This window comes from Haemaphysalis longicornis, unplaced genomic scaffold (assembly GCF_048455015.1).
Source record: "Haemaphysalis longicornis isolate Haplotype H1 unplaced genomic scaffold, Haemaphysalis longicornis Haplotype H1 scaffold_7, whole genome shotgun sequence".
Classification (NCBI taxonomy): Eukaryota; Metazoa; Arthropoda; class Arachnida; order Ixodida; family Ixodidae; genus Haemaphysalis; species Haemaphysalis longicornis.
In genome coordinates, this window is record NW_027526422.1 from 147,856,418 (window position 1) to 147,868,441 (window position 12,024).

The 12,024-nt window shown below is 47.3% G+C and overlaps 1 protein-coding gene across 3 annotated transcripts in view; it reads right to left on the reverse strand.

The window, feature by feature from the left end:
* Spin (lysolipid transporter protein spinster) overlaps positions 1-12,024 on the reverse strand; it is a 67,252-nt gene that overhangs the window by 6,817 nt on the left and 48,411 nt on the right. Inside the window, exons 10-11 of one of the 3 annotated variants that reach the window (XM_077679180.1) lie at positions 9,359-9,527; positions 745-854 (exon numbers count right to left, since the gene is read on the reverse strand). In XM_077679180.1, coding sequence (XP_077535306.1) covers positions 790-854; positions 9,359-9,527 — 234 coding nt within the window. In that variant the 3' untranslated portion in view covers positions 745-789. Of the gene's footprint in view, positions 1-744; positions 855-1,841; positions 2,698-9,358; positions 9,528-12,024 lie in introns of those variants that run through there. The other 2 variants (XM_077679178.1, XM_077679179.1) reach the window with 2 other exon arrangements.

Here is a 12,024-nt window from a genome sequence, read left to right on the forward strand (position 1 = left end):
GAGAGGCAAAAAGAAGCGAAAGAGAACCGAAACACTGCATGAGCCACTATCAGCTGTGCAGCGGACATCCCATAAGCGCCACGGAGAAGCGGCGGCAGGCGGCGCAGCGGCGGCAGGCGGCGCAGCGATCGCGAAGCTCGAGGCGTACAGGTGTATTCTTGGCGCTTTCGCATTTTTGCCAATGGAGATGAAATCGTTGGAGGTAGAGGTATACAGCTTTGCTGTAGAAGTCTCTTGTCTTTGAAGCTCGAAGCTCTGAAGCACGAGGCGTAAACAAGTGTCCCGGTGTTTTGGTATCGTGTCTACATGAGATGACGATTACGACGACGATGAGAGGAGACGCCAACAGCCCCAGCCCCAAAGGGGTTTCGCCCCTAAAAAGACGATGCCACTTTGTGGCAATACAGCAATTAACAAACGGCTTCAGTCCGAAGGGGCTGGGGAAACCAACCAGAGTTGGAGGCTATTGCTACAACCAGCAGGGATGCAGTGCCGTCTCTCGAGTGTTTCTGGCAACAATGTAATTGCCCTTGAAGTTGAAAGAACGCCGACCAAATCGCACTTGCCGTTTTCTAAGATGGCACCGAGGGTCCATACTTGTTTTTTTCGTCCCCACAGTGCTAAGCTTGCAAGCCAATGCAAATTCAAGCCAGGCACAATCTTCCACGCTGTTCTTCGGGGCAGAGGCGCTTGAAGAACAGTTGCGGTGTAAGCAGTGGCAAGTTTGGGGGAGCGAAGGCTTACCTGAGCCCTGGAGCAACTGACTGCGGTGTTTAACGCCAACTGAAGCTACGCCTGCTCTCTGGGGTGTTCCTTAGAGGAGGGCTCCGGATTTTTTTCAACCGCCTGGGCATCTGCAACAAAGTGTGGCGAAACCTTGACACACGGTCGTGTTCACTTCTCACCTTCATCTGAAAAGCAGCCTGCATGGCCAGCATCAAAGCAGTGTCCTTCGGCTCAGCAGCGCAGCGCCTTAGCCACTGAGCCACCATGGTGGGTCTTGACCTTGGAGCGGTCACGTGCGTCATAACTGTGTGGTCTTCTGATGAACCAAGCCCCCTTCCAGAGATCACACGAGGCGAAAGGTCGATGAGAGTTTTTCAAGCTCATCCTTCTCAATAGGGCATGATGCTCAAGACTAGGTTCAGAGCCTGGCCCCACTCGTTGAATCATCGATGGCACCAAGTACCAGGAGGTCTTGGTGAGGTGAGCGTCAGAGAGTACCTACGACCTTGACATCAAGGACAACCTCCCGCGCATTCCTCCGTGCAGACAATACCTGTAATATGCATGCCAACAGCATTCTTGTAGCACGTTTCCTCTGCTACCAGCCACCCCATTTAACTGGGTGTCTTGGCCACACAGTGAATAGCACATCGTGCCTGCGAATGTGTTCGTGGCACATTTTGTTGCACTTTTGGACGATTGCCTTTTCAGGGTAGGGACAGCTGTGAGCCTTATTACGCATCTTCACGAGACTGGTGCTTATTTCTCCATCCTCTCAAGAAGGCGGTGTCTTCGGAGATGCACCGAGTGCAGCCTGGGGCACTGCTGAGGCTTTCCCATCTAAGCTCAACGCGGGCAGTTAGTCCAGCACTTTTTGGAGTCCTTCCAGGCCCTCACTGTACATCCCCGAAAGGAGCACCACTGTCTGACCTGGGTTAGGCCCCCCTTTAAATATGCGCTGTCGTCAACTGTGTGACATGTCTGACTGATGGAGTCACCCAGACTGCTTACCCGTCTTACTGTGACCGTTGGGATAACAGCGTGCATGCCAAGAATAGCTAGATAGGAATAATGGAAGCCAAGTGGGGCGCCGTGACGAAACACAAGCCACTGCAGCATAGCTCCACGTCCTTGGCAGTTGAGTTTTAGTAGAGTCCTTGCTGTCAGGGGTCCACACACTATACAACGGTATAGGTGAGGTAAAAATTAGCACGCAAGTACTACTACAAGGTGTTGGTGAGGCTATGAAAGAGACTTTGGGGAGTTAAAACAGGGCCTGCACACTGCTTGCAATGGAATGCAGAGAGTCGCTCCGGCTTCTTGTCCCGCATTGGCTTTTGAAACGAGTTCTCGGTGCCGTGCGCTGTTGGGGTGATACCTGACTGCACTCACGGTCCAGTCATTAAAACGCTTGGCGAACCTCTACAACAACTCCTTCGGCTGCTTATGACAAACGTCACAGGGCACCCGCCACGTCACGTTACGGTGCTCTTAGCCCGTAGCTTAAAATCCGCCTCTTCAAACACTTAATACATTCCACATCGAATAAAACTGTGGTGAGTCACGAGCGTCCCAACTTTTCAACTAAAACCAAAGTTGTACGTTGTCTTCACTGTCCGTTTGAAGAAAAAAAAAACGATATGCGGACCTAGCTGCCCTAACATCACTCGTGCGCAAAGTGAAACTCGTGTTCTACAGTCACTAGACTTTTCCACCTCTTGTGATAAAATGAAGCTGTTGCCTGCTGTAAAAACTAGCGGGTCCTCAGCGGGGCACGCCAAAAAGGACGTGCCGGAAGAAAGGTGCGTTCAGGTTGGGCTACAGATTGTCAAAAACAAGGAAGATGTGGGCTGAAGGAGAGTCAGCGAAGGCGCTCCTTCCTCCGCACAACGCTCTCTCCCAGCAGAGGCATAGTGCAGGTCGCAACGCTCTCCAGGGAGCCGCCAGAGCCCGACGTCTCCTTGAGCATCTCTGAAAGGATCGAGGCGGGAGCCAGCACTCACGTTTGCACCATGTAAAAAGACCGTTTCCCTTTCTTGTAGGGGTTTCTAATTAAGCGTCAGACTTTTTTTCCCTGTTCATTTTTTTTTCCCTTACCTAACATGTTGCAAAGGTCATATCCAAGGAGGTTGCGAAAAAGAAAACCGCAGCAATCGCACAAGTTGTTTGCTAAATAAACTTAGCCCTACGAGAATATTTATTGATAATATTTCCTATTTCCACGAGATGAAGACGATGCAGTTCGAACAGCTACGACAAAATAACTGCACAAAAATTAGACAGCCAAGCTAAATTTGAGTGTGTAAACTTGTGCCAAATTCATACACTACAAGGAGAAAACTTTCCACCAAAGGACAGAAACAAATTTGAGAAACTCCCTGTTCTACTAAATACGAGGTTACATGCTGTCTGCTGTACGGAGCTGTGGTATAAACTAATGCAGTATATGAGCTTCTAGAATTAACATCTGCTCTTAGCCAGCAGCAGTGAACACGGCTGTCTATGGAAAGACACCTTCGTCTTAGCCACAGTCAACACACTACACCTGCTTGAGGACTTAAAAGTCCTCACATTACTCCACAAAAAAAGGGTTTGAAAGCTTTAAGTGCAGCTTATCATGCTGAGGGTGGCATGCACCTGAGATTATGTTTTATCAAAAAACAGTTCAAATCTAAATGAACACATTGGTGTTAGCAAAAAATTTGTTGGTGCTGAAAGGACTCCTTAGGTGAACTGTAGAAACATGCACTACCACAAGAGGAATACCAATTTTTTTTTTTACAGGATCTTGGATTGGTGTAGTGGCTGAAACATACAATGTCCGCCAAACGACGTAAGTTCTGACAATGTGTCCCAAACTATAAACCGTGAACGCTGCACCTTCTCTCAAGCCCTCTGGCCACATCCTTTGATTACATTGTGCACTAACTGGACCATCCAATCAGTAATCTATGTGGGTGCTGTAGGCTGCAGCAGTAACTGCGTGTGCTCAGTCAAAAATGGCAATTTTTCCCTTCTTTCCAATGACTGCCTGCTGTGCAGGTGCCCTCCGGGACACCTCAGTGCATGCTCTAGAGAGAAAACCACTGCTGTCTTGCAAGGCCATGGGCTTGTGGCGGCAGGTGGCATCCTTCTTGATACAAAGCCAGACTGATCAGGAAACTCAAGCACGACAATGACGTGGTTAAGACACATTCCATGCCACGCATTTCAGGATCAGCTTACTGCCAAGGAAGAAGATTTCAACTGCTACTCAAGAAAGCAGCGTGGCGGCAGTGCAAGAAGGACACAAGGTGGGAAGGTTGGGGGACCCCCAATTAAGAAAAGAAAGGCAATCAAAAACTTTGGGACGTGAGAAGAAGCACTAGGACAAGGGACATGCATTCGTTAAGGCATCACCCCGTTTCACCTCAAACAAATGCGGTTTGGAGCTTGTTTTTTCTGCCCTACACCCGACCCCAGGACATGCGTTTTATACCGATATACAGTTGAACCTCGATATAACGAACCTCGATTTAACAAAATTCGCGATATAACGAATTTTTTCAAGTTTTCTATCCAAATTTTGCTAAATCCATGTATTTTTATCTTGAGTTTACGAAGTAATTTCGTGCGGCGCCTTCGATTTAACGAAGTCATGGCAAGAAAGGAAGAACGAAATTCCGGTCGAGGCACATTTAATTTGCCTCTCAGAGCCTACATTGAAAACATTCAGTACTCACATTAACTCTTAAAAGGCTAAAATGAAAGAAAAGCGGTGAATTATGCGGTTGACAACAATTAAAAGCGATGAAAGAAGCTGCTCAATAACCGTTAGCGGTCATGGATGGTTTAATAGTGCAGCCACCATTTTGACATCTCCATCGTTGCCTACGCCAGCGCCCTCTATGCTTAGGCTGCCGAAGCCTACTTCAAGTGTTTTTTTTTTTTTCTACGCGTCCTTGCTCACGGTGCTGTTGCTCTAGGTTGTGCTTGCTGATAACCACATTATATTTTGTTCGTCCATCATTAGATGAGTCTTGTAAGCAGCATGAGCACTCCAAGAGAAAGAAAAGTGTTCCGAACAAGAGCCTGAGGAAGTGTCGGTGAAACCGAAGGCCACCGAAGTGATGGGTGCCATCGACGTTCTGCGGAGGCACGCGGGCGCACGCGAATGTTTAAGAGCAAGCCTTGTTAACGCTGTCAGCATACGAGCGCCACGTAAAGCCCACCCTGGTCAAGAAACGCCAAGCACTGCTTACGGACTTCTTCACTATGGCTTGAACATCCAGGGGTGATCCAGCCATTCGAACTATTGGAGCAATTTTTGGAGCCGAAAAAATGTTATTTTGGCACACTATTATATCAGAGCTTGATTTTGGAGCAGCTTGGGAGCAGCACAAAACTTATGTTGCAGCTTCATTTATCTGGAGACAAAGAAGGCTGGCAACCATTCAGGCGACACTAATTACTTCCCCACAGTTGTAGACTCTGAAGCTGGTAACTAATGCACCAAAAATGTGTGCCCCCATAGCCTTTAGCCACCGCTGCAAGTGAAGCAGATGACAAGTGTTTCTTTAACTTAAAAAAAAACACCAAGTAATCATTACAAAAACTTACTGATACCAAAAGGGTGCCCATTTTATTTACAATAAAAAGATTTCACTATCTCAAACATATTGCACTGATTTGTTGCTTCTTACTTGCCGTTTCGTTCAGTTCATCCAGCTCGGAGGGTCCGGCTCGACAATATTTAGAAAGAAAATATTGCACTTTACACACATCACACCATACTATTGCTCCTTGCTTGCCTTCTTATTAAGTTCATTCAGCTCGGAGAGGGTGTGGCTCAAGGCAGAGTTGCCTTCTGTTAATAAAGCCTACCCTGATGAAATAATGTCTTCAGCCCTTTTGAGCAACCCACGGCATGAGATCCCCTTTTCTTCCAAATTCCACCCGAGCCGCTTTTCATTGCCAACACCAGCACCACACTCCCGACCACTCAGGCGGTGGATAAGAGCAATATGAAGGGCTTTATTTTCAATACCGCCACGCGAATTATGAAAAAAAAAGAGAGAAACCCGCTGCGAAAATCCCAAACGGCAAGTTGTTTAAACTTACGCTGATGCAGTTTTGGCTAGCGCTACTCCACTGCACTAGCCCTAACTATAAGGCCGCACTGTAATAAAACGATTCACCGCGAGCGCAGAAAAGAACAGACTCTCGTTTGTGCATCTTGTCACGAGTGGCCGAACGTCAATCGCTAGTTTTCTACAAGCGATACACATGAAGTAATGCCATTATGCTTATTTGCAGCAGCGCGGGAAACCACTCCGTTGCGGTCCACGCCATCGGTCTGTATGCATGCCGACTTGCCGAATCACCACTTCTCTGCTCTGAAGCGGCACCGTGGCTGCACTATTGCTGCACTACGGCTGCACCATGAGCGGAGCTCGGCTGGGGCAACCGAGTAATCGAGCGCACCGCTTCCTCCAAGTTGCCAACCTAGGAACCATCATGCTGGTCAGCGGGAGAAAGATTGTCTCTCGCTTCAGCTGGTTTGAGGGGACAACTCTCGGCCGAAAGACCGGGTTCAAGCGGTTCGGAGCATTTGGCGCAAGTAAAACACCACTGGGCGCAGCAGGGCGCAGGAGAGTACAATTGTAGCAAAATGGCGCAAATGGCGCAGCTGGATCACCCCTGAACATCAAGTGCTGGTGGCAATAAATTTCTCTCCGAACGTGGTCAAAACATGTTCATTAGACAGCTGCGATGTGGAGAAATCGGTTTCTTTAGGGCTCAGCGGGCATAAAAGTAATTGCTTAATCAAACTTTGCCAGAAAATATTTAATGTAAGCTTTCCGCTTTAGCGGGAGCACGTAAGCGCTGCTCCACAAAGTGAAGCGATCCGTGTGTACTCCGCTCAACTCTCAATGATGGCTTTATCTCTAGTGTCGTGGTTGCATCACGCGCCCATACTGCAGAGCCTTTGTGCATGAAAAAAGTCTTTTGAAAGCTTCTTCCACTGTTGGCCCGCCGCACCCCTCAATGCCGCGCCTAAGCCTACCACTGAACGGACGAAAAGAGGCGTAACTTCGAACCAGCACCTCGCAGGGGTGAAGTTCACGGGGCATGGACGCGGGTTCAATTGACTAACAGCGGCGTTTAGTAGTGACCGAAATGAAAAAAAGAAAAAGTGGAAACTTAGTATTCTATCATATTTAATGAGGTGTTGCGGAAAAAGCACCGGTTTTACGTCGACACGAACTACTGTCAGGTATCCAAATTGTGTTGCCTAAGTGTTGAAGCGCTTAACTCACACAATTTTCGCGGCCAGTTTTAGTACAAATTTCGCTTTAAGTGGAGAGGTAACTACATAGCAGTTGTTTCTGAGCGATGCGCAAGGTTTTGAAACCTCAATAACTGGTTAAATTAACTGTAAAATCGAAACCTCGATTTTACGAAATTCTCGATTTAACGAAATTTTCGCCCGCAAGTACGACTTCGTTATATCGAAGTTTAACAGTATATACAGTTAAACCTCGATATAACGAAGTCGTACTTGCGGGCGAAAATTTCGTTAAATCGAGAATTTCGTAAAATCGAGGTTTCGATTTTACAGTTAATTTAACCAGTTATTGAGGTTTCAAAACCTTGCCCATCGCTCAGAAACAACTGCTATGTAGTTACCTCTCCACTTAAAGCGAAATTTGTACTAAAACTGGCCGCGAAACTTGTGTGAATTAAGAGCCTCAACACTTAGGCAATGGAATTCGGATAGCCGACCGTAGTTCGTGTCGTCGTAAAACCGGCGCTTTTTCCGCAACGCCTCATTAAATATGATACAGACTAGGTTTTCATTTTTTCTTTATTTCATTTTGGTCACTACTAAACGCCGCTGTTAGTCCATTGAACCCGCGTCCGTGCCCCGTGAACTTCACCCCGGCGAGGTGCTGGTTCAAAGTTACGCCTCTTTTCGTCCGTTCAGTAGTAGGCTTAGCCGCGGCGTTGAGGGGTGCGGCGGGCCAACAGCGGAAGGGTGCTATAAAGCTTTCTAAAGCTATAAAGCTTTAGAGCTATAAAGAAAGCTATAAAGCTTTCTAAAGACTTTTTTCATGCACAAAGGCTCTGCAGTATGGGCGCGTGATGCAACCACGACACTCGAGATAAAGCCATGATTGAGAATTGAGCGGAGTACACACGGACCGCTTCACTTTGTGGAGCAGCGCTTACGTGCTCCCGCTAAAGTGGAAAGCTTACATTAAATATCTTCTGGCCAAATTTGATTAAGCAATTACTTGTATGCCCGCTGAGCCCTAAAGAAACCGATTTCTCCGCATCGCAGCTGTCTAATGAACACGTTTTGACCACGTTCGGAGAGCAATTTATTGCCACCAGCACTCGATGTTCAAGCCGTAGTGAAGAAGTCCGTAAGCAGTGCTTGGCGTTTCTTGACCAGGGTGGGCTTTACGTGACGCTCGTATGCTGACAGCCCTAACAAGGCTTGCTCTTAAACATTCGCGTGCGCCTGCGTGCCTCCGCAGAACGTCGATGGCATCCATCACTTCGGTGGCCGTCGGTCTACCGTCGGTTTCACTGACACTTCTACAGGCTCTTGTTCGGAACTTTTCTTTCCCTTGGAGTGCTCATGCTGCTTATAAGACTCATCTAATGATGGACGAACAAAATATTAATGTGGTTATCAGCGAGCACAACCTAGGGCAGCAGCACCGTGAGCAAAGACGCGTAAAAAAAAAAACACTTGAAGGTAGGCTTCGGCAGCCTAAGCATAGAGGGCGCTGGCGTAGGCAACGATGGAGACGTCAAAATGGTGGCGGCACTATTAAACCGTTCATGACCGCTAGCGGTTTTTGAGCAGCTTCTTTTATCGCTTTTAATTGTTGTCAACCGCATAATTCACCGCTTTTCTTTCATTTTAGCCTTTTAAGAGTAAATGTGAGTACTTAATGTTTTCAATGTAGGCTCTGAGAGGCAAAATAAAACGTGCCTCGACCGGAATTTCGTTCTTCCTTTCTCGCCGTGACTTCGTTAAATCGAAAGCGCCGCACAAAATTACTTCGTAAAATCGAGATAAAAATGCATGGATTTAGCAAAATTTTCGTAGAAAACTGGAAAAAATTCGTTATATCGCGAATTTCGTTAAATCGAGGTTCGTTATATCGAGGTTCAACTGTACTACAGGGACATCTGGCGGCCATGCCTCAGCAAAACTGGTCTTCACTGAGCGTGCCATCATGTATTGTGCAGAGGTGTTCTATTTTTATACTGGCATGGCTCGCAAGCAAGCTGGAAAGTTGCCTGTGGCAGCAATAACCATAACTACTGTTTTTAAAAGACTAGTTAAAGTTATTTGATCAGTGAAAAACTGTCAAAATCTTTTTTTTTCAAGCTTTGACAAACAAGAAAACAAAATGCTGCCCCTTTTTTTCCCTTCGTAATCAGGAGCCACAAGGAGGCGTGTTGCAAGCCAGGCCAAATAAGAGGCGAACACTTGCAGCTGACGTGGCGGCTCCCATGCAATCGCACCAGCACATTTCCTTCCAGTACATAAATTAGTACGGAACTCTGCACCACAGGAACTTTGCCGCACTGACGTAGCGGTTGTGCACGAGGACAAAGCAGCGCCACCCACCCTGTGTGAGGAGCGCGCAGTGGGTGCGGTCGGCCACGATGTACCAGGAGAGGACCACGAAGAAGAGGCTGCCCAGCACGAGCACCGCGACGGGCAGGTACAGCGCGTACTGCAGGCTGAAGTAGTGCGACCGGGCGTCCGTCCGGCCAGCCAGGATCGCGTCGTACACCTGCATAGCACGTGTCGAGCGCCGAGCACTTTACGGGACCGGCTTGTCGACGTAGCTCGTTCGCGGTCACGGTATCTAGCCACAGGAGTCACGCGGCGTCGCGCACCCAGATCCTCGATTCAGCCTTCCAGCCAACAGTTGAGAGGGTACTTGAACAAGAGGTTTCCATGGGCAGAACCGTTCAAAACTCCTTGAACAGCTCGCACTTGTCATACATGTCCCCATTATTTAGGGCAAAGAGAACTGCAGGTACTATCAGCATCAAATGAAACGCAAACATGAAAATATGAACCTGAACGCACAAATAACGCAATTTCTTTCCATGCGAGCCAAAATGGTGCGTGGCTTGGTTACGAAAAAAAAGTTGGGAAAAGCGGATTTCTAAATACACCAATAGCGTCAACTCTACGAACAGCATTTTTCAGTTTTGCACGTTCTGGTTCATATTTTCGTGTTCACGTTTCATTTGACGCCGATAGTATATTTGAGGCAAAATATATGTAATTAACCGGCAATCCCCGTGTCCAGTTAGTTAGGAACGCTTGTTGGGTCTGATAGTAAGAACTTTTATGATAGTAAGCGAAACAAAAAAGTGGCTGCGGGAGAAAAAAATGACGCATTCAAAATGGCACAGGCGTGCTCCGGCACGAGCGAGATGAACAGAGGCACAAAAAGAACAGAACTCATGCTTGCGCTGTTCCGGGCAGAACAAGAAACAAAAGGTAAAGACACGAGCTGTCCCAGGAGAACGCGCGCGAGCACTGCGAAGGCGGGAAATTTGAATTGCATTGAACCAACCTCCGTTCAATTCATCAAGCGAAGAATGAGACAAAGAGTGGAAGAGTGTGAGGGGTGGTAGCAAAGAGCAACAATGGATGGCGCCACAGCGCCTATGGCGAATCACTGCTCTGCACTTCTGACAGCTTTGATGTTGAGTAGAACTGCTTTTACTTTTTTTTCCACTGAAAGCCTCTGCTCACATCAACAGCCAGCCAGCATGCACGTGCACAGACACACACATACAAAGAAAAATTTCATGCAAGGGCGGTAAAAACACCAACAGCAGTGCTTCGAGTCAAAATGACGGACTAACACTAAATCGTCCGCAAATTAAAATGCTCTTTGCCATTCTAGTCAGGGTGGAAAAGAAAACTTTCACAATGAAGCTAGTATTACGAAGGAACAAACTGTAAATGCCAATTCATTACCATGACAATGTCTACAATGACAAGCTCCAATCCACAAGTCAGTCGTAGCAGTTCACGCTCGAGCTGCCCTTTTTCGTTTCACAATAAATTGATGCGTTGACATACTCAACGTGCATCCAGGCTGTTAAATGCGTCACAGTGAAGGAGCAATTTACACCGGAGCAATTTACACCACCTTTTTTCCATAGACGAAAAGGGGGGGGGGGGGGGGGCGAAGAGTTGATGTGTGCTTTCTGCCCACGCGGGGTCAACTGTCAAGCACTGTCTAAGGGCAGAGTTCTTCAGTATACAGTAGACTCTCGATAAACGAACTTCAAGGGACTGAAAAAATTAGTTCCATCTAACAGGAGTTCCGTTTATTGAGACAGATGTGCAAAGGTGCATATTTATGTGGCTACGCAGTCGTAATGACATTTCATGGAACTCTAAGCACTAGAAGGTGAATGCACGTGAACGTTTTTCAGAAAGCAAGAAAACTACAAGAGGCATAGGCACAGCATTCACAAAGTTGATTTGGCAACAATGAGTCGCTGTGCACTACAAAATGCATCAATTATTCTTGTTGGAGTCCTTGCAACCAGAGCTCTTTGATGTAGGCAGTTGTGAAACTCCACCTCAAAAAACGGCCCGCACCTGACCCCCCCCCCCCTCCTTTGGATCCTGCGGCCACCGCACGCACTATCTAAAAAAATAAACTAATATTCAAACTGACAATATAACCTTAAATTTTGTTTTAAATGTGCATAATTTTTTTATTTTTGCTTTCCTAACTGAGATTTTTCGTGGAGAATGTTTCTGCGTCTGCGCAACTGCCTCAACGGGAGGCGCTTGTGCGACCACTCCAGCACCACATACGTCCTACCTGAAGTACTAAATTTGCAGTTATCGCTCGGCCTACATCACACTGTATGTCAAAGCCAGTCCAGTAGCTGATCAAGTGGCTCTAAATAATCCTTTCAAGCTTGCGTGAAGCCTTCGAAGCGGAACATCCGGAACATTTTTACAACAGAGCTGTTACAGGGTAATTACCTGGCTTTTCTATGTGCGTAGGCCGAGAAAAGCTGCTTGCTTCTTTCCTCATCACTTCGGCCACCTGTTCGCCTCTGGCGTTTTATATTTTGACGTAAGAGGTGATATACCGTACTGCCCTCAGAAAAATGTCTACCCAGCGACGTGCTTGTGTTTAGAAGTGAATCCGACTTCAGGGAGACCACCAGGGTGTCGAACCGGAACCGGAACCGAACCGAAAACCGGAACCGAACCCGAATTTTTGCCCGGAACCGGAACTG